At 41.2% G+C, this 23,088-nt stretch overlaps 1 protein-coding gene across 2 annotated transcripts; it reads left to right on the top strand.

Moving 5' to 3' along the window:
* The first annotated feature begins 273 nt into the window (after window positions 1-273).
* On the top strand, window positions 274-22,160 carry LOC132709709 (L-amino-acid oxidase). Of its 2 annotated transcripts, none has more exons than XM_060684220.2 (7): window positions 274-304; window positions 6,068-6,282; window positions 8,637-8,749; window positions 10,138-10,339; window positions 14,354-14,422; window positions 16,695-16,831; window positions 20,171-22,160. In XM_060684220.2, the coding sequence occupies exons 1-7, from the start codon at window positions 289-291 to the stop codon at window positions 20,970-20,972; spliced, it is 1,554 nt and encodes a 517-aa protein (XP_060540203.2). In that variant the 5' UTR covers window positions 274-288; the 3' UTR covers window positions 20,973-22,160. The 2 variants fall into 2 exon arrangements, with proteins under 2 accessions (XP_060540203.2, XP_087739975.1); XM_087883849.1 differs by lacking the exon at window positions 274-304 and adding an exon at window positions 1,332-1,624.
* Window positions 22,161-23,088: the final 928 nt, after the last annotated feature.

Genomic DNA, 23,088 nt, shown 5'->3' with positions numbered 1-23,088 from the left:
ACTTAGGTCCAGATATATAAGCACCATCTAAAATTCCTTAATTCTGTAACTCTCCGAATTAATGTGTTCCTCATGGGTGTAAATCCAAAAGAGCTGATTTCCTTGTTCCTTGTTTTATGTATCATTAGAATGGGAGGGGAGGATAAAAGTGTAGGCGAGAAGGTTAGGGTATAAAAGCATTCTCCAATGCATCCTCTCGACATGTGAATCAAAGTGTTTTGAGCACTTTACATAGCATCAGTAAATCTTCTTCCAAGCATTGCCATTGACAGTCTCCAAGCCAACAAGATGATGAATGTCTTCTGTAAGTACCTTTTTGCCTAAGACTCACTAACTGAATTATGGCTTGAATGGAATGTATTATTTAATATATTATGGCTCAAAGCATAGTCAGGCAAATGTTTAGGCTAGATTAGACATTTTTAATTACTGGTTCATCACACAATCAGCCAGATGTTCAGACTGGATTTGGCATTTTTGTCCACTTATCAAGTCCTTCCTAAGGACTTGGGATAGGCAGATACCAATGTTTTATGATGTTAGAGCAGGGGTGTTAAACTTGCGTCGTCATGGCATCATCATGTGACATATCGGGACTTTTTCCCCCTTCGCGCCACGGGCTGCGAGTTTGACACCCCTGTATTAGAGGTATTTTCACAGGATGTCAGCTGTTCCAAGTAAAGCTGCCTTTTGCAATTGACTGATGGTGAATTTATCCATGATGATGATCATGATCATGATGATCATGATGATGAAGATTAGTTCACCACAATGTGAAGTCAAAGGTGTATTATTATTTATTCCATAATTAGATTTCAAAATTTCATAATCTTTTATCATTTAAAATCAGTTGCCATTTAATCAAGTGGTCAAATTCATATTAATGAGATGGGTTACAGTCAATTTGCCTTGATATATTTCTAATATTTGTAGTAATAAGAGAAGAGCATACTAAAAACTAGTAAGTTAGGTTTGTCACAAAGTCTTTGGTGGTACAAATGACCTCCCTTAACCACCACTTACTCAGTAACCATTTGAAATTATGAAGGTGATGGTCAAAGGAAGTTATGACTCATGCTGCCTAGAACTACTTAAAACTAAGGAGAAATTTCCTAACAGTTAGAATAATTAATCTGTGGAATGACTTGCTCCAGAAGTTGTGGGTGCTCTGACAATGGAGGTTTTTAAGATGACATTGGACAACCATTTGTCTGAAATGTTATAGGATTTCCTTCTTAAGCAGGGGGTTGGACTAGAAAACCTCTAAGGTCCCTTCCAACTGTTATTCTGCCCAGAGTTACAATTTTGCAGCAACCTTGCCGTTGTGTGATAAAATGTTGAGCCCTTGAAGGCAGGCAGCATAAAGCAGAGGCAATAATGCCCTTCTCCAAGGCACATGAGCTTTGGAAAATTATGTGATTGTCCCCACCGCCCAGCCCTCTGATCTGCTGGACACTCCGGGCACTTTGCTCCTGCTGTTGAGATGCCCATGCAGGCCGATCTGATGCTTTAGAAGATTTTCAAAGCCCTGTTGGAATTGGCTCCAAGGCAGCTTTGGAAAGAAGGCCTGGTGCATTGGATAGGCCACATGAGCCTCTCAACAGCAGGAGAAAAACACCTGAAGGTAAACTATGTGTGGCATATTCTTGGGAGCGCTGGGTGATGGGGGCAAACACGCTATTCCCCAATGGTCAGACGCCTTGGAGAACAATGCGAGCTGGCATTTCTGACGGGCAATGGTGGTGCTAGGACTAATGTTGGGGCCTGGGTAGTGGCAGCAGGCTGAGACTGCAGAAGGCCCTGAGGACATGGACTGCTCTGCTTGGTGGCCTCGATAAGAGAAAAATAGGCGGATATGTAAAATTAGGCAGCGCTCCTTAGAAGCAATGGTGGCACTAGGGCTGAGATTGAGGCCTGGATGATGGCAGTTGACTGAGACTGCTGAAGGCTCCAGGCTTCTACTTCAGGGCTAGGCCCAGTGCTTCCACCGAAAGCGCTGCACTGCAAGGCCAGACTGGGGCAGCTTATGCTATATACTGCATTGCAGTATCTCTCCAGCTTATGCTTGGTCTGCGCTCGGCCTCCCAGGTCCTGCCCCATCCTCTGAGGCATCTCTTGCATCCTCACTTACAAAGGCTAGGAATGAGATTGTCCCAAAAGTGCTTTTTCAGGAGGCAACTGGACTTTCTTGTTTTCTCTTTGAAGACGTTTCGCTTCTCATCCAAGAGGCTTCTTCAGCTCGGAGTGGATGGTGGGGAACGGAAGATTGCTGAAGAAGTTTGTGGGATGAGAAGCAAAATGTCTTCCAAGAAAAAACAAGAAAGTCCAGTTGCCTCCTGAAAAGGCACCTTCAGGACAACCATGACCTGGATGACTGGGAATCTCCATAGACTTTTAGGAATGCGATTGTTGAGCAAAGCAGTCACATGGGTGTCTCTCTTAATGACCGCAACAACTGACGACTGCAATTCTGATCTCAGTTGTAGTTGTAAATTGAGGACTACCTGTAAACAATGAAAAAGCCATTCTTTGATGAGCATCAACTGAACAAGGGAGAACTTAAAAGTAAAACAGCTCAGCAACCTGTTCACAAATTACATTTCAGATAATTGAATCAAAATTTTAGAGTGGTGCTTCAAGCTGAGCTAGAAAAATAATCGTCAGAGAAAACATTTAATCATCTGCACAGTGTTGTACCTGCTATTTTCAGACTCTGTTTCCCACATTTCCAGTTTTATGTCAAAGAATCAAATCAGTCTTACAAGAAGTCTTTTAATGCACCCATAAGTATTACAGTTCTGTTAATAGGGTAAATAGAGTTTAAAGGATGTTATTTATTTTATTTTTATTTATTCATAGTCATTTGAGGTCACTCATAGCCATTGACATATCCGTCCTCCAGTTGTTCCCGATTCTAGGGGGCGGTGCTCATCTCCGTTTCAAAGCCGAAGAGCCAGCACTGTCCGAAGTTGTCTCCGGGGTCATGTGGCCGGCATGACTAAACGGCAAAGGGGCACGAAACAGGGTGGGGAGTGCAATTTAGAATTACAAATTATAAAGTTTCTAAGATGAAGAAAACAGAAGTCATAACCACCCTTTATAGAAATTTCTTCCTCAGGGCTTTTAGGTAACTTCCCCAGGTCTGACATATTCCAGGCACCTCTAATGAAATTCTTTTAAGAAAGCAGTTGGGTTTCAACATCAGCAGCAAGAAGGAACAGTCATCATTTCAGTTCAGTCAGGTCATCAGTTGGAGCCTGAAGCGATTTTCTGGAAAAGTTCAAGACCTTCTTTGCGTTTGTGGCCAAATGCCATCTGACTTTGCTTATAAAGGGAGTGACTGAAGAAGCTAACTGCATAAGCAGCAAAACGCTTCAAACCAAAAAGAAAAGAAATCCAGTTGTCATGATTCAACTTTCAGATTTATAAAAGGAGTTTTTTAAAAACGCAGAAGGCATCCATCTCATGGAGGAGAGGAGACGGGTTAATTCCCAGGACTGAAACAAACATGGAGCAGGAATGCAGTTATTTTTATTTATTTTATAAATCAATTAGTTATATAACTACTTTTTTTGTATATTAATCAATATGAACATGAATATTCCAATAATTTCCATGCAATCCAATTTCTTACAAATCAATTAATTATATTTACCAATAATAATAAACCAAATAATTTCCCCCATATATTCCTCCAAACCACAACTTAACCATTTCTGCCTTCAGAAATATACAATTAATAGTATCTCAATTATTACAATTCCCTAGTTAAATAGAGCTTTTTTTCTTTTGTGTTTTAAAATCCTGAACTTTCCTCTTTTTCCTTAAATTTCCCATTTTTTGCACGTACCTTTTTTGGTGAGGAAAAAGAAAAGAATTCTGCCTGCCTAATTTTCCAACCTTGCAGCAACAGCAAAGCAGTTTCAGTTTCGTTTCTCAGCATAGTTAGGGGGAAAAAAATCAGCACTCTTTGCAAGGAAGCAGAAGAGCCCTGAGCAAAACAGCTGAGACAAATCAGCTGAGAGCCGGGAGGCCAATTAGCCTATGCTGAAGCTCCGTGGGCCAATAAAATTACAAAAAAAACACCGAATCCTTTGTTAAATTGCTGGCTCCCCCGCCCCTCGCCCACCACTATTTATTGGCAATAAATAGTGGTGCGGAGGGGCGGGGCAAGCTAGCAATTTAACAAAGGGTTCGGCTGCACCACTGGCTCTAGGGCAGCCCTTTGAAGCCCCGGCAAGAATTTGAAGTTTTTTTTTTCCTCTAGCCATCGGAGGCAGCAATAGATGGGGAGTGGGCGGGGTAAGCGAACGGCCGGCGATCCAACAGAGCAGAGAGTGAGGGTGAGTGAAGGCGTGGAAGCTGCTTTCTCCATCCTGCTCTCTTGCGTCCGGAGCCGGTGGGGAACCACGTGGCAGCCCACATGGATCCCAGGCAGCGGAACTCAGGCTAGGGAAGGGGTGGGCAATTGTGGCTCTTTTACAACCTGTGGCCTTCAACTCCCAGAATTCCTGAGACAGCCCTGTCTCAGGAATTCTGGGAGTTGAAGGCCACAGGTTGTAAAAGAGCCACAATTGCCTACCCCTGGCTACGGTAGGCTGGCGCCGCGCGGGTGGGAGGCGAGGGGCGGGCGAGCCAGCAATTTAACAAACGGTTCGGCTAAACCCCCTAGAACCCCCAGAATCCCACCACTGTGTAGGCCCCTCTTGATCTTGAGGCCCTAGGCTGAAGCCTAGTTAGCCTATAGGAAAATCCGGCCCTGGTTCTAGGTTCTGAATCAGTAATTGTGCTGCTTTAATGATACAATTTATTAAAACAGAGCCATCTTTTTTACACCCAGGCAATAGTTTGAGAATCCTACAGGCTTTCAAAAAGGCAGAGAAAACCTGGCTCTTTCCCCAAACCTTTCGATTAGGATGAGCAAAAATTCCAATTTCCAAGAGCTATATAGATGGTCCTCAGCTTACAAATGAAATTGAGCTGGCCATTTCCATCATAAGTTGTGACATTCATAAAGTGTGGTTTTTCAGCTTTTTTTGCAGTGGCCATTAAGCAAATGCCACTGTCATTATGCAAACTCATTGTTTGCTATGCGTTGGTTTTTCCAGGAACCAGAAGTAAATGCCAGTTTCCAGGGAAAAAACCACCATAAATCACAGTCACTGCAAATGATCCTAAATGCAGGTTTGTTGCTGAGTGCCCAGAATGTGGGCATGGAAATAGGCAGATATTGGAACTTTGAATCCAGCTCATAAGTCCCTTTTTTGCTGTCTATCATAACTTTGACAAGGGGGCCGATCTGGTGTCTGCAACGGAGAGCAAAAAAAACACCTCGGTATATTTGCGGCGCAAGGCAGCCCTCGTTTCCTGCCAACTCGGAGCGGTAAACAGCGTCTGGTTCGGGGAGCAGCCGGATTTTGCTCTCCATTACTCTCTCGGCCCCCTGCAAGCTCTCATCTCTCGAGAAGCCCAACCAAAGTTTCCCGCGCCATTCAGGGAGCGCTCCTCGAGAGACGAGAGCTTGCAGGGGGCCGAGAGAGCAATGGAGAGCAAAATCCGGCTGCTCCCTGAACCAGACGCTGTTTACCGCTCCGAGTCCCAAGAGACAGGAGATGAGGGCTGCCTTGTCCCGCAAATATGCCGGATTTTGCTCTCCATTGCAGACACCAGATCGTAATGCACCACCTGCAAAAATGCGAAAATTTCCAAATGTAGCCCAAAATCCTTGGATAGTGGACTAAATTGGGAAGCAAAAACCCTTCAAATTGTAACCCTTTTCCCACTGTTGCCAAGAAAAGAAGATGTTAAGGAGTTAAGATGAAGAGGACATATTTGTTATCAGATCCTTTGTGTGACCAGAGAAGCGGAAGGAATGACTGCGTGTCCATTTTTGCTTGTTTTATTGCGGTTTAGATGTAGTGTAAGAACTCTGGTTAGAAGTTGATTCAATGACACACATAAAAGAATGGGACAAATGAACAGAGCAAGAGGCAATAAATCCAGAATAAGAAAAGCCAGGAAAATGCCACCCTCATACATATTCCATTTTTGTATGTGTTTTATCCAGTTATTTTCTCAGTGCTATTCTTGGCTGCCTTGGGAAGCTGTGCAGATGACAGAAGCCCCCTAGAAGAATGCTTCAAAGAAGATGATTATGAAGAATTTCTAGAGATCGCCAGAAATGGTCTGAAACAGACATCAAATCCAAAACATGTTGTGGTTGTAGGTGCAGGAATGGCTGGGCTTAGTGCAGCCTACGTTCTTGCAGGGGCTGGACATAAGGTAAGCCATTGAAGAATTACTTTAGAATGATGCCTCTTAGTCCCAACTCTTGGGTAATCCAGAAGGATAACATGATGGCACCAAAAGCCAATGGAAGGTCTACTAGGATTATGAGAGCTGCATTCTCCCCTCCCAGGTCCCAGAAATTATACTTTAGAGCAAACCAGCCTGTTTCTATCACAATCCTGAGTCTAGACCTCGGCTGAAAGGGATATAGATAATCCACTTCCTCTAGGATCCTATATAACTAATATCTTCATCCTTTTCAACAACCTTCCTCACAATGGGAAGGTGGTAGACAGTGCAAAAGTCATCACACATAGCCAAGTCAAGAGAGTTGTTTTAGGAGAGAAGTTCAAACCGACCGCCCTATTTAAAGACAATGGCATAATAACTTCCCACAATAAATCATTGACTACCTCCTAAATCCAGCCACCTATATACCCACCTGGCTGCTTACAAGAGCCAGGAAGGTCCTGGATCTAGCTGAGAAATGGAAGAATTTATGCTACAGAGAACTCAGTTCATTTCCTTGGGTTCCACAAGCTCAAATTTATCCCAAATCATAATGCAAAAAGCTGCCTTCCCTTAATCTTGTCCAAATGGCATCCAAGAATAAAAATCAAGCAACTATCTGCAAAAATCCCTGCAAACTCATATGTGCCATTGCAGGTGCCCTGTTGTAACCACATTTTTTTAATAAGGAGTTAGGTCACTCTGAATGGGTTATCAATCAGAAAATTCCAAATGCAATAAGCACAAAGAAGTATTAATGAGTTGCTGTTCTTAGTGGCAGTGACTCAAGTGTGGGTTCAAAAACACTTAGTAATCTCTAGTTTTACTTTTGTGCTATTTATGCTCTAAGAATGTCTTCAGTTGCAGGTTCCTGTAGGAACCTGGAAAACGAAAGAGTTGCTTGGCCTAAGAAACTGGAGAGAGACTGTGAAGGGGCAATCTTCTCCATTGCCCTCCCATCTCTAGGAATTCACAAGTTGTAAGACCAAGCTGTCCAACTGTTTGTCAGGATAATCCCCAAACATCCTCTGGAAACCCTGTAGATCAGGGGTCTCCAACCTCCAACTTCAAGCCTGGCAGACTTCAACTCCCAGAATTCCCCAGCCAGCAAAGAATTCTGGGAGTTGAAGTCCGCCAGGCTTAAAGTTGCCAAGATTGGAGACTCCTGCTGTAGATCCATTAGACACTGAGATGGACATAGACCATTCAAATAGGGCATCCTACCTAGCAGAGATCCAGGATAATACATTTTGACCAGAAAGTGATCTGACCACAACAAAGCGTAGAGTCTTGTGACTGAATTTGAGGCTTTAGCATAGAACCTATTTTTGTGGCTGCAGAGATATGAGGCTATGAGTTTCATAGGAGGACGAAACTCAGTTTCTATTGCACAATGACTGCACTGTCATCATGCTGTTTAGAATACTTTTCAATAAATAAAGAAAAGGTGACTAAATAAAGTTTAAATAGATTAAAACAATGAAGACAAAGAAAAGAAAAAGTCCTCCTGATTGCAAAGAATAGATCTCCTTAGATTCTAAGACACATTCAAGTGAGATATCTGAAGATGAAATGCTATTTCACACAAAATGTTCCCTGCACAAAATAAGGGTGGAAAGCAAATCCATGTGATAGAACTTCCAATAATCGTCAAGCATAACACATTTCAACATTGCAGTTCTACTATTTGAACTGCTGGGACTCTATTGGGGGAAGGTGCCTCAAAGAACATAGTGAGAAAGGTCTCTAGGTGTCAGAAGGGAAATATGTCAAATGTTGAGAAGAACAGGTACCAGAGGTGGATTTCAGCAGGTTCTGACCAGTTCTGGAAAACCGGTAGCGAAAATTTTGAGTAGTTCAGAGAACCGGTAGTAAAAATTCTGACTGGTCCTGCCCCCATCTATTCTCTGCCTCCCAAGTCCCAGCTGATCAGGAAGAAATGAAGATTTTACAGTATTCTTGCCCTGGAGTGGGGTGGGAATGGAGATTTTACAGTATCCTTCCCCTGGAGTGGGGAGGGAATGGAGATTTTACAGTATCCTTCCCCTGCTACGCCCATCAAGCCATGCCACACCCACCAAGCCACATCCACAGAACCGGTAGTAAAAAAATTTGAAACCCACCACTGGCAGGTACCGTAGAAAAATGCCAACTTGTGGTAAGGAACCTTAGGGAAGGGAAGAGGTGCCAACAGCCATACAATACTGACATCTCAAAGCCAAATCAATCATTCTATGAAGAAAAGTCTCCCCAAAATAAGTCATAAAGCAGCCAAGCAGAGAAGTTTTAATAAGAAACAATTGTCAAAATGATGCCATGGCTTTCCTATTTGCCTCCAGGTGACAGTTCTTGAAGCTAGTGAACGTGTGGGAGGACGAGTGACCACTTATCGAAATGACATAGAAGGCTGGTATGTCAATCTGGGACCCATGCGTCTCCCTGAGAGACACAGGTGAGATGTGAGATGATCATGTTTACTTATCTCTTCTCTTTGCATAACAAGAAGACTGGAGGGTCATGGAGGTATGTCCCGAAACAACATTGCTATTTTAGATTCAGCATTAAATGAATCCACGGAATCCAGCATTAAATTCCACATATTTGTAAGGGTAGTTCATTAGCCACTTAAAACTTGGCAACAGAATCTACAGCAATTTATACTGAGTGAACAGGATAAATGTGATGAGGCATGGAATGGAGTATTGCTGCTGGAGCATTCACAGGGTTGGTTAAGCTAATTTCCTTCAGAATTAAGAGGACAAATTAGCTGGAAATATCTAGCTTGGCTTTCAAAAAGCTCAGCAGGCCCAACCTGATATTGCTTAGTACTTGGATGGCAGACTATTAGGAAATCCTAAGACTGTAGGCTCCATGGGGAAGTCAAAAAAAGCATCCTAAAAGCCAGGGCAAATAATTGAGAATAAAAAAAGTTTAATTTGGATTGGAATCATTCTGTTTGATCTTATCTTTCTTCCAAGTATTTATTCATGGGAGAAAAATAAGCCCGAATGATTTTCGTAAGACAAATGACTTGTAAGAGTTTATCAAGCAATTTGAGAGTTGTTGTTGTTTTTCTGTGCTGTTTTCTTCCCCTCTTCTCAATTGGTAGCTCTTTTTTACGGAGGGAAAAAGTTGTGTTGAAACTAGAAATTCTGGCTAAATGTGTGCAGTTTTTCTTTCTATATGTAAAGCAAAGTGAAAGAGAGACAGTGATACTCCAGAAATCATTATCATTGGCATCCTTCAGTCTCAAGAGACTATGGTATCGTGCTCTGGAAAGAGGTCCTAAAACAGCACCTAGTGTGACTAAAAAGGCCAATTCAAGAGTGGCGATCCCTTCCACACTGAGGGCAGATACATTCTGTCCCCTGCCCAGCCCCCAGATTTCGCTGGTTCCGGGACTGCCTCTTTGCCTCAGCCTGCCGAACAAGTGTCTCTTCGAATTGGAGAAGGCCATGCTGCGTCTTTATCCTCCAAGCTGAACGATCGGAGGTCAAGGTTTCCCAGTTGTTAATGTCCATTCCCAGGGGCTTTAGGTCCCTCTTGCAGATATCCTTATATCGCAGCTGTGGTCTCCCTCTGAGGCGATTTCCTTGCACTAATTCTCCATACAGGAGATCTTTCGGAATCTGACCATCAGCCATTCTCATGACATGCCCCAGCCAGCATAGACGTCGCTGTTTCAATAGTGTATACTCCAGAAATAATGCCAGAACAATTATTTCACCTTCACATTTCCATGTTAATTTTCCTGATAATCGGATACTTTTCAGTGCACAGAACTATACATCATTCTATTTTTATTTTTATTTTCACTGTTTTCTCCTTTCCTCTCCCCAGAATTATCCGGGAATATATCAGAAAGTTTGGTCTCCGGTTGAACGAATTTTTTCAGGAAAATGAGAATGCCTGGTATTTTATTAAAAACATCAGGAAGAGAGTATGGGAAGTGAAAAAAGACCCCAGCGTCTTCAAATATCCTGTGAAGCCCTCAGAAGAAGGCAAATCTGCTTCACAGCTATATCGAGAGTCCCTCAAAAAGGTTCAGATAAGTCGTAAAATTTATCTTTAATCAGGAAATTTATGCAATGGCTTGTTTCAAGCATACATAGACAAAAGGTACTAAAAGCATTGTCCAAAACTTGTTTCTCTATCATCCAGAGCTGTCCTGACGGTACGGTCAAAAAAGCCAAAATGAAGCCCATAATGGGGTGATTGAGGTTCTGTTTTTTAATGTGCAGGGAGGATTCCCATCTTGACAAAATGATAGCTGTTGAATTCTTGATTGTTTTCCTGCAGGTGCTTTGTTACCAGACAAACCTGATCACCGCAAGGGGAGAGTGGAGTTTGTTGGGCGATAATAGATGTAGTTAGCTCCAGCAATCATGGTTGGGATGTGGTTTCTTCCTTGATAGTTCATGGATTGGGCTATTGTTTCTTCTTTGGTGAAGTTTACCTGGTCTTGTTTTGGCTTCTCTAGGTTTATTGCTAGGAAAGAATTATCCTGGGCTGTTTATTTCACTTAAAATGCATAAACTAAAGTCAAGGAAGGAATAGCCCGTCTGCTTGATTTTGGCCCAGCCAACCCCTCTCTCTCAACCCAGCCCATTTCACAAGGTTGTTGTGGGAAAATAGGAGTGAGCATTAAATACACTGTCTTGAGCTGTACAAAAATAAAGGTGGTATATAAACAGAACAATAAGTAAAATTACTACTAATAAAATAATAAATTGGTTCTTATTTTAACAAATGTTATACTTGCTAGAATGCATGTATCAATACATGCATTCTAGCAAGTTGGTTCTCCTCCTTTCTCTCTGACCGGTCGCAGACTGTGTTGACAGGGGGGCAGAGGTCGACCCCGAGGCCCCTTATATTTGGGGTGTCACAGGGATTGGTCCTCTCGCCCCTTTCGTTCAACATTTATGTAAAGCCGTTGGGTGAGATCATCCGTGGTTTTGGGGTGAAGTACCATCAGTACGCTGACGACACCCAGCTGTACATCTCCACCCCGGACCACCCCAACGATGCCCTTGAAGTGATGTCCCAGTGCCTGGAGGCCGTACGGATCTGGATGGGGAGGAACAGACTCAGGCTCAACCCATCCAAGATCGAGTGGCTGTGGTTTCCGACGTCCTGATATAGTCAGCTGGTGCCATCGCTGACTATTGGGGGCGAATCATTGGCCCCCACGGATAGGGCTCGCAACTTCGGCGTCCTCCTGGATTCACGGCTGTCTTTAGAAGAGCATTTGACGACCATGACCGGGAGGATTTTTCCAGTTGCGTCCCTTTCTAGATCGGGACTTCTTACGCACAGTCACTCATGCCCTCGTTACCTCCCGGCTGGACTATTGCAACACTCTCTACATGGGGCTTCCCTTGAGGTGCACTCGGAGGCTCCAACTGGCACAGAGTGCGGCCGCGCGGGTGGTTATGGGAGCGACGTGGAGTTCCCATGTAACACCTCTCCTCCGCGAGCTGCACTGTCTCCCGGTGGTCTTCCGGGTGCGCTTCAAGGTTCTGTTTATCACCTTTAAAGTGCTCCATGGCTTAGGACCTGGTTATTTACGGGACCACCTGCTACCACCAATAGCCTCCCACCGGCCAGTACGCTCCCATAGAGAGGGGCTCCTCCAGGTGCCATCGGCCAAACAATGTCGGCTGTCGGCCCCTAGGGGGAGAGCCTTCTCTCCGAGTCCTTCGGGAGAGGGGGCGGTATAAAAATTTAATAAATAAATAAATTAAATAAATAAATAAATACTACATTCTTTTAATAAATCTTGCTCAAGAAAGCTCTGAGAGATCCTTGCTTAAGAATAAACCATTTTATTTCAGAGTAATTCCTAAAAACCAGCTTTCAAATGTGGGACTAAGAAAAATGGCATTCAGAAGCTAAGGCCTTAGCACCTGGGATTTCTACACCTCTTAAGGTTGTAAAGGTTGGGAAACTCTAGTCTAGCCACTCTATGCATCTGATGGATTTATGTCTTTTAATAAAATGTGTTAGTCTGAAATGATGGTATCAGACTCCATCTATCTGATTTTTAACATTAGCCCTAGGTGTCTCTTGAAAATATAATCCTACTTACCATATGAAGGCTTATGGCATCCTAAATACCCCCTGAGCAATATTTAATTGCCATTGGGAGCAATTAAAAAGGCAACTCCTAGACTCATCTCCCTTTTCTGATCAGAATGTTCCTGCAACTGCTGGCCATACCAATCTCCAAGACTCACAGAGAAAGGTTAGGGGGTCGGCCACTCAACACCAATACAATCTGGTATTTGTAGCCTCAGCAAATTAAAAGATGACCAGATGTGGATAAAGTTATTCAATCAGACATCAATGGTATTTGCACAGCTCTCAACCCACTTGCCAAATCAATCCATTTTCTGAATGGGTTTCAATTTGATACATTGAAAAGCAAATTATCTTAATGAACTATGTTTACATAAATATGGAATGGAATGGAATAAGTTTGGATTTCCCACCTATATTCAGTGGCCTATATAAGGACCTATTGCAAACCTTCTTTTTCAGCATTTTAGTGGCCATTTAAAGTTTCACCGTAAGTTTGAATGGTCACTAAATAGTGGAATTGTTAACTAAGGACTACCTGTAAAAGCTATGTGGGAACCTTGATCTTTTCTAAGTTTGGTTGTTTGCTTGCATCATTACCTGACTAGGTAATATCATCAGTGCTAATGAGTGTGTGGTTTGCTCCCTGTTTACATACAGTACTGTGTCCTGCCAGTACTGGCGAAACTGTGGTTTCCTCCTTAATTAGTTCATTTTTTTTTCCTGCTTGATTGTTTGTCTGATATCAATACTTGCTTATCTGGGTCTTCCAGGAATTCCCTAGCATTTTTGGATTTAGTTTGGTCGAGGATGCTCACAGTTTCCTAGTTGAAAATATGACTGAGTCAGTCTCGTAAGATTAAGGAGATTGCTAGTTGGTATTCATGGATGCGCTCTGCTAGTCTCCTGACTGTATGTCCTACACATTGGCTGTAACAGTCCTTACAATGTAAATTGTAGATGACACCTGTTTTTTGTTCTTGGATTACTGGATCTTTTGCTTTATTTAGGATGGTTTTGGAGGGCCACACAAGCACAAGTTGGCTTGTGTGCTATTGCAATGTCATGTGGTTGTAATAGTCTGTTGGCTGTTTCTGAGATATTATTGGTGTATAGTAGCGTTATCCTTTTCACAGCTTATGTCAGTTGTGCTGTGGTGGGTTGAGTGGTCAGGCACTTTTTGATAAAATTGCACAATTATCCATTTTGTTGGAAGGTGGTTCATTTTCCCGATGTTCAAGGTTGCTGCGGTGTGTTTGCACAGCTTTTCTTATGGGAGGTTAGATTGTTATTGTAATAATGGATCACTTGTTTAGTATTGGTTGTTTTTCAATAGGCTTGGGTTTCTAATTTGTCATCGTTTCCTGTGCTGTTGAGGATATCCAGAGAGATTAGCAACAGGGGTGAAATCCAGCAGGTTCTGACAGGTTCTGGAGAACTGGTAGTGGAAATTTTGAGTATTCGGAGAACCGGCAAATACCACCTCTGGCTGGCTCCAGAGTGGGGTGGGGAATGGAGATTTTGCAGTATCCTTCCCCTGCCACGCCCACAGAACCAGTAGGGAAAAATTTTGAATTTCACTCCGGGTAGCAACATATTGTTTTTTCTCCCCATGTGAATTTTATCACTTGGAATATGTTGTTGATTGTTTCATGTGCATTCTCTACTTGTTCCTTTTTTATTATAACAAAGCTGTTATTTTCATATTGGATCCATACTTTTGGCTGTATGTGTGGGAGTGCCATAGTTTCATTATAGTGCTATAGTTTTATTATACCATACTGACTTTAATAATTTTTCCCATTTATCATAAACATAGTTCTAATCTGTACAATATAATGATCTATCAATATTGAGTCTACATTTGTCCTTTTTAGGTGTGGCTTTTTTGTTTGGTTTGATGTAATACATTTTTAACAAGATACTTCCTTTTCCTTCTCCTATGTCTATTTTCTCCTTTCCAAATCATTCTCAGGTTATAGAAGAATTGAAAAGGACTAACTGCAGCTACATAATAAATAAATATGACACCTACTCAACAAAGGTATTTGGATTGTGCCCTGAAACCAAGTCTCCAAATAGTACAGTTTGGGGGGGGGGTGTTTGGGGGAGGAGTAAGAGGGGTGGGCTTCAAAAATTTTAGCAAGGGATTCTCTGCCTGGTTGCTGTGTGGGCGTGGCCATGGTGGGCGTTGCCTAGTCAACCTCCTGCACCACGGCGGGGGGGGCATTTTTGCACTCCCTGGACTCTGGAAGCTCTCTTTGAGCCTCTGGAGGGCGAAAATAGCCTCCCCAGGCTTTGGAGGCCCTTTGGAGGCCAAAAACTGGTCCATTTCCGGCCTTCCCAAACTTCTGGTAGGCCTGTTTTTTGCCCTCCCCGAGCCTCCGCGCACACCCTGCACTTACCTGCATCCAAAACAGGCCGCGTTGGGACTCCTGGGGGGGTGGGCGGGGCAGGGCCAGCCATGAGTGGGATTTGGGGGTTCTCCAAACTGCACAGAATCTTAGCTAGAGGTTCTCCCAAACCTCTGCGAACCCCCAGCAGCCCATTCCTGGCGAGTCATCTTTAAGATGTATTATCATGTTCTTCTTACAGTATTATTAGAATATGAGACAAATTACTTACTGAGCCTGAGAGTTTCAAATACTAAAACAGATTGCAATCCAAAGGGCAAGATGGCAGTCAATGACAATGGTGTCATTTGAAGATCCACCTGTATTTTGATGAGGTTTTTATTTTGCACATGCAACACACCTGTAGTAAAACACAGGTTGGAGGGACCTCTTTGTCATGCCTCTGATGATCGCACAGCTCAGCTGGGATTGTCAGAGGCTTTTCAAAGCATTTTTTTCTGCAACCTCTTCAGCCGAAGAGGTGGTAAAAAAAATGCTTTGAAAAGTTTAAAAAAAAAAAAAGTTGGCCACGCCCACCCAGTCACATTAACCCCCCCACACACACCAAGCCACGCCCACAGAACCGGTAGTAACAAATTTTACATTTCACTCCTGATTTGCTCTAATGGAGAGGGTGGCCATATTATACAGTATTTAATGAATGAGATGGAATATAATTAGGTTAAACAGCAGGCTACCATGTTGACTCACAGACTGAACAATCCCCTTCTGTTTTGTCCTCCCAAATTCTGGGTCAGAATTGTCAATACTTTCTTTTTTTGTGGGTAAATCTTAATAGGCATATACACTTTTATAAGTGTATCATTAAATTAAATGTATATATGCAAAGTTAAAGTAGTGAAATGCAGGCACAACAACAAAATTTAAAATATAGACTACCTTCCTATTATAACCCTACTTGAGATTTCCCCAGGCATTGGTTATATCATCTCAAGCTTTATCCCCTTTATTGAACATAATGTAAAAGTAGTCCTCAACAGTGGTGGGGTTCAAATTTTTTTACTACCGGTTCTGTGGGCGTGGCTTGGTGGGCGTGGTGTGGCTTGGTGGGTGTAGCTTGGTGGGCATGGCAGGGAGAAGATACAGTAAAATCTCCATTCCCTCCCCACTCCAGGGGAAGGTTAGTGCAAAATCCCCATTCCCTCCCAATCAGCTGGGACTCGGGAGGCAGAGATAGATGGGGGTGGGGCCAGTCAGAGGTGGTATTTACCGGTTCTCCGAACTATTCAAAATTTCCACTACCAGTTCTCCAGAACTGGTCAGAACCTGCTGAATACCATCTCTGGTCCTCAATTTAAAACAGTTTGTTTAGTGACTGTTTGAAGTTACAACAGCAGTGGAAAAAGTGACTTATGATTGTTTTTCACACTTATGACCGCAGCATCTCTGTGGTCATGTGATCAAAATTCAGACACATGGCAACTGACTCCTATTTATGATGGTTGCAGTGTGCCAGAGTGATGTAAATCACCTTTTGTGACTTTCTCACAATCAAAGTCAGTGGGGAAACCAGATTCATTTAACAACTGCAGTGATTCACTTAACAACTGTGACAAGAAAGGTCATAATATGGGGGGGAAACCCATTTAACAATTGACTTGCTTAACAACAGAAATTTTGGGTTCAATTGTGGTCGTCAGTCGAGGATTATCCGTAAATTGCTTTCAACAAAATGGAAGTTATTTAAGAGGCAGATTATTTCCCTGGAGGTCATTAAGTGGAACAATAACAGAATGATTCTGCTTTGTGCTTAAACTTCTAACTCAACATCTCCTCAGAATTAGAAGAATTTGTCCGATTTGCAGCCCACCAGTTTCAATCTGAAATCAAGCTCCTTGCTCTGAAATGAAGTTTTTGAACAATGTATTGCAGACGAATTTAAGGATTTCTCTCCTCAAACAGGAGTATCTAATTAAAGAAGGAAATCTGAGCCGCGGAGCTGTAGATATGATTGGAGACTTACTGAATGAAGATTCTGGCTATTACATATCTTTTATTGAGAGCCTGAAAAACGATGATATCTTCTCTTACGAAAAAAGGTAAGCAAATTTATATCACTTGGATTACATGACTTCCTCATCATTGTCTCAATTTAAAGATGAAACCCTTGTTTATCCATTGAAGGATCCATGGGAATTTGCAAGGAACTGGAGATAAGAAATCTTCGGGAGGGCAGGCACATACACGGTCACAGTCAAATCCTCCCTATATTGGTGAGGGAATGTACACAAACTCTTAACTCTTTGCTGCCAAATAAAGTCATGGCATAGCTATGTTGGGCATAGGTTATTATTTATTTATTTATTTTATTAGTTCGATTTATATGCCGCCCTTTTCCGGAGACTCAGGGCGGCTTACAATGTGTTAAGCAATAGTCTTCATACTCTTGTATATACCTGCTTAGTAGGTCTTTCGCCCCCCCCAACCCTAACCCAAACCACAAGCTGGCAACTGAAACCAAAGCTAACATACTATTGCAGTTGCAAGAAATGGCAATTATCAGTAATCAGTAATTATCTTTTAATTTTCAAAGTTTAAATCTGTTTTAAATTGATTGGGGTTTTAATCTGTCTGGGCCAAATTATTTAATTTGATTTTATTTCTGTTTTTTAATTTTTTTAAAAATTTTTTTTAACATAAACGTAAAACACAAATACATGCAAACACATATACATTAACACAGTACTAAAACAAAAAAGAAACAAGAAGTCTATCGACTAGCTCTTAAGAAACTCTCGCATCAGTGGTTAATTTCTATTTCCCTTATTTTTCCCTTATCTTACAGTTTTCAGATTAGTTTGCTTTCACTTTGATATATTTATACATTTTGAGCTGTATCTTTCTACAGCCATGTTAACCATTTATTTATACCATCATACAACTCTTCTCATGTGTCTAGTTCTATGTTTCTTAATTTAAGTTCTCCTAGTGTCCTATGTTGTTGGCCCTATCCTTCCCTCTAGCCATAAGTACCATCTTTGCCAAACTAAATAATAATCGGTATCCTCTTTTTCTTGAAGCTCCTTAGTGAGCTTATCCATCTCCGCACATTGTTATTTTTGCAATTATTTTTTCTTCTGTTGGTAATAGTTCGGATTTCCAATTTTGAGCGTACACTATACGTGCCGCTGTCAAAATGTGGATGATAAGATATTTTATCTCTTTAGTGTATTGTGGTATAGTCATTCCAAATAAGAAAAATTCCGGTTTCATTTCTACTTTTTGCCTTGTTATTTCTTCAATTATTCTCTTAATCTCCTGCCAGTAGTGTTGTGCCTTCCTGCAAGACCACCAGAGATGGTAGTATGTCCCCTTTTGTGTCTTGCATTTCCAACACATTGGTGATGTACTTGGAAACATTTTAGCCAAACGTGCCGGTGGGAGGTGCCATCTATAGAATATCTTGTATAGATTTTCTTTGTATGGGATTGACATTGTCATCTTGAGATTTTCTGCCCATAGCTTATCCCATCTGTCCAATTCTATATTGTGACCTATATTTCTTGACCAACTTGCCCAAAGAAAACATGATGTTTTCTTTCACTGTTTCCTTCTCTAATTTATACTTTATTACATATCCATAAATTTTAGTTATCATTTTCTCATCCTTGCCTTTTAATATTTTATCCAATTCGTTCGGTTGGCTTTGGAATTCATATTGTGTCCGGTCTGCCGTAAATCTTGACTCTATTTGGAGATATGGCCACCAATCGATAATTATACCCCGTCTTTCCAATTCTTGTCTCGTACATAGGTCTTTTTAAATTTTGTATGTATGTATTTTATTGTTGGCTGTTCACCGCCCTGATTCCTTCGGGAGAAGGGCGGTATACAAATTAAATAAAAGTAAAAGTAAAGTAAAGTAATGGTAACATTATCAGTAGATATTAATTTTTATATCAGTTAGAAATGGCATATGAAGTAGATTGTCATTTGTGCGGACTTGTTCTATATGTAACGTCTCCTCTGCGTTAGTTTAAACCAGGGGTCTGCAACCTTAAATACTCAAAGAGCCATTTGAACAGAAAAGAAAACACTGGGAGCCACAAAACCTGGGTGGGCGTGGCCAATTTGATATCACTCACTTCCACCAGTCACATGACTCCCCCTAGCCACGCCTACCCAGACGGTCATTGGGACAGAGAACCACTTGTTAAAAAACACCACAAAATCATTTTGACATATCTCTCTTTCCCCTCTCTCCCTCCCTCCCTCTCTCTCTGTATCTCTCTATGTCTCTCTCTCCCCCACTCTCTGCATCTCTCTGTCTCTGCCCTGGCCGCTTCTCCATCCCCCATTGTCGCCCTTACCTTCTCAGGCCAGGCAAGGAGTGACTGAAAGGGGATGGCGAGGGGCGGGACCAGCCAGTGGTGGGATCACCTGACAGGGAGCCACAGCAGAGGGCCCAAAGAGCCGCATGTGGCTCCAGAGCCGCAGGTTGCTGACCCCTGGTTTAAACCATTAGGTTAACAGTTGCCGAGATATCCTTTTTGAAGCATTCTGTAAAACAAACCTTGGGACTAACATTCTGGATTGTAAAGACAGCATTTCATGTTAAATCATTCTGCAAGGCTTAACCCATTATTCTTTGTATTTTATTAAAACACAATTAATTCTAAAATAGACAAAAAAGGTATCGGAATTTTGCAACTTTGCTTAGTATTGCAAATATTCACACAGTCAGTTTCTATATAAAGGCTTGTATAGTATTTGCTTATCCAAACTATACACAACTCAATAAGAACTAAATTGTTCATTTCAGCTTAGGTATAAATTTCCCTTTTTATATTCTCCCTCCTCTCAGATTTACGGAATCATATTTGACAGCTATTGCTGAGTAGACAACTTGAGATAATGCCATCTTCTCTTCCAAACATAAAATGTGTTTACATAAAATATGTTAAAAATATAAAATTATTTTATGAGTGTATATTTTTCTGGGATAAATTTGTATAGATAAAATAATATTGCCAATAATTTTGAAAGGCATTTTTAAATCAAACTTATTTCATATTTCAGGTGTCTGCTTATCGAAGAATTAAACAAAAGCATTATGATAGTGGTATCTTTTGTTTAATGGCCCTTCCTGGTGAGATCCCTGATATGGTATCACTAGATATTGTAACATTGTAAGCCGCCCAGAGACACCTCATGGTGAAATGGGTGGCAAACAAATCTGATAAGCAAAAATAACAAATAATAGATAGCAAAGTCAAAGTAAGAATAAAGCATGTTCTTTGCTTTCTATCAAATCTGCTGCCAACTTCTTTCCAGAACTGTTTTCATTTCATTGTCCTGTGACCTTTTATTCACTAATATCATTATCCAATTTTAGGAGAGCAGGTTTTTACTTCCTCTGTCCCATTTTGGTCTTGCAGATTTGATGAAATTGTTGGTGGATTTGATCAGTTGCCTATATCCATGTATAAAGCCATTGCGGGAAGTGTGCATCTCAATGCCCGAGTAATCAAGATACAACAGAATGCTGAGAAAGTCAGAGTGGAATATCAAACCCCGGCAAAGACCTTGTCAAATGTGACAGCTGATTATGTCATTGTGTGCTCCACGGCAAGGGCCACCCGTCGCATCAATTTTGAACCACCCCTTCCACCAAAAAAAGCACACGCTTTGCGGTCTATCCACTACAAAAGTGGCACCAAGATCTTCCTCACTTGCACTAAGAAATTTTGGGAGGCTGATGGCATTCATGGTGGGAAGTCCACAACTGATCTTCCATCCCGATTCATCTACTACCCTAACCATAACTTTACTAGTGGTGCTGGGGTTCTTGTGGCCTATGTCCTTGCTGATGATGCTGATTTCTTTCAAGCTCTTGATATCAAGAGCGCTGCTGATATTGTCATTAATGACCTTTCATTCATCCATCAGCTGCCCAAGAAAGAGATCCAGGCCCTCTGTTACCCCTCAGTGATTAAAAAATGGAGCCTGGATAAGTATGCTATGGGTTCTTTAACCGCCTTCACTCCCTACCAGTTTCAAGATTTTAGTGAACCACTCGCTCAACCTGTAGGCAGAATCTACTTTGCAGGGGAGCACACTACCAAAGTTCATGGTTGGTTGGACGGCACAATTAAGTCAGGGCTGACAGCAGCAAGAGATGTGAATCGTGCTTCTGAAAAGCCATCAAAAATCCGCCTGATCAGTGACAATCAACTTTAAGAACGAAGTCAACAAAAGGAGAATTATAAACAGAGAACTACAGCCACTTTCCCCATTCTGGCAACTTCCAGATGTTTCAGACTAAAATTTCCAAAATACTAACTGGGAATTCTAGGAGCTGTAGTCCCAGGAGTTTGGCGCCAGAAGGAATTGGGGGAAGTAAGCTGATTTGGCCTAACTAAATTATCAAGTTATATCAGCCAAAACATGTCAAACTATCTAAGAGCATTTTAGAGGAAACAAAAATAAACCACAGAATGAAAAGGATTATTAGCGTCCCACCCCAATTTGGAAAGGAAATCCTCTCAGGAAAATCTATATGTACTACTAAAACTCTCATTTCTGTCATCTTTAACAACGGCGAAACAATGCATCATAGGGCAAGAATTTTCGAACCAAAATACCTCTAATGGGCTAACTTACAAAAAGCACCCAAAATCCAGAACCCATGATTCTCCTAGTACTAAAATTTGGCAAATTTTATGATACATTTTATGTCATTTGTTTGAAATGGTATAGCATTTCCTGCTTGAGCAGGAGGTTACATTAGAAGACCTCCAAAGTCCCTTCCAACTCTGTTATTCTGACAGAAAAATTATCATAAAAACAGCTTATGTTATAATACAAGATACCATAAAACATTTCCTGTGCTGATGTTTTACTGTGCTATAAAGTTCACCATGCACTATTTTCAAGGCAGTTGTATCTGTGAATGTGTCCCAACTTTTCAGTGAAGATAGTACATTAGCTCTGCCATTGTTCAAGTGATTGAGGAATCTAGTAAAGAACTGTCTCTAACGGGATGACCAATAAGTCATGGTTGTCTAAAGATAGGGCCCTTCTGTTGCCCTTTTCAAAAAGGAATGGAAAAGAAACAGACAGTTGTTATTAAAAGTGGCTTTGTGAGTTTATGCTACTACTTCATTTTAAAAGATCTCATATGTATGACCATATTTCTTTGGTACGTCAAGCATCTACTGTTCCTAAGCTTTGATTCTATATTTCCTGCAACCATCAAAAATTGTCAGTGCTACAGGTTCACTGATGGGGAAGAAAACACATTATGGCATCAAGCAGGCCTGTAGACAGCCTTAATTTGTAATTTCTCCAGTTTGCAACCCTCCTCTGATTAGAGTTCTGGAAAACAAGGAATACAGAAAATGATAATAAAAGCATACATTATAATTTTCCCTGCCTCTTCAATTTTTTGATTTGTTTGTTTCTGCTTTAAATTGGGCCTAGAGATGGAGAAATCCCTGGGACTCTAAACTGCCTAAACCAGTTTAAAATATTCTGGTTTTAAATTAAAATAAAATTATTTTTTTTAAATTAAAACTACTTTAACAAAAATGCAACATGCTTTGCATTTAGAACTGCTAATTGTTAGAAATTCTGTATAAAAGCACCACATAGAGCAAACAAAGAGTACAGTCACCATGTGCCTTACTGCTCAACTATGTAACTGTAACAGGAAACAGGAAACTCCTTAGACCAAAAGAGCATAGAGTATATACCATTGATCCAAATCTGTAACCATTGACTATCATCTACTGGCTAAATACTACTGTAGTTGTTGCATAAAAATACATTCCAACAATGAGTTCCAACACTAATGGATAGTCTATGGGTGGGAAGAAATCTTAAATGAACGAAGACTGCACCCTTAAAGAGATAAAGTTATCTGGCTAGTACTGCATGTTGTCAACGTTCACAATCCAATTGTGCAGACCAACTGTCAGAATTCCCAGGAGTAGACAGAAGTGAACAGCTAAAATAGGAGAAGTTACTGTCTCCTTGAAGTTTCTCCAAACAATTATGTATCTTCTTGTTAACTTTCAACCACGTTACCTTTTCTGATGAGCAACTTTTGAACCACCTGATGTGCTATTGTAATTGTGAGTTTTTCTAATAAAGTTACTGCCTGCATTAGAATTTATCTATGGTCAGGGTGGCTACTTTTGTGCTTTTAATAGATATTTTATATGATCTTTGATATGAAGAATGGCAAAGAACTATTCACAAGGCAGTTCCTTTGCTTTGGAGGAGCTCTTTATGTTTCTGCAGGTTAATTCTACAAAATTATTTCTCAGTTGTTCATATACTAAACTTTATATGC

The sequence above is a fragment of the Pantherophis guttatus genome, chromosome 2 (assembly GCF_059756535.1).
Source record: "Pantherophis guttatus breed Tessera chromosome 2, ASM5975653v1, whole genome shotgun sequence".
In the NCBI taxonomy this organism is placed as follows: domain Eukaryota; kingdom Metazoa; phylum Chordata; class Lepidosauria; order Squamata; family Colubridae; genus Pantherophis; species Pantherophis guttatus.
The sequence above is the reverse complement of the archived record's forward strand: the minus strand, read 5'-3'. Positions and strand labels throughout refer to the sequence as shown.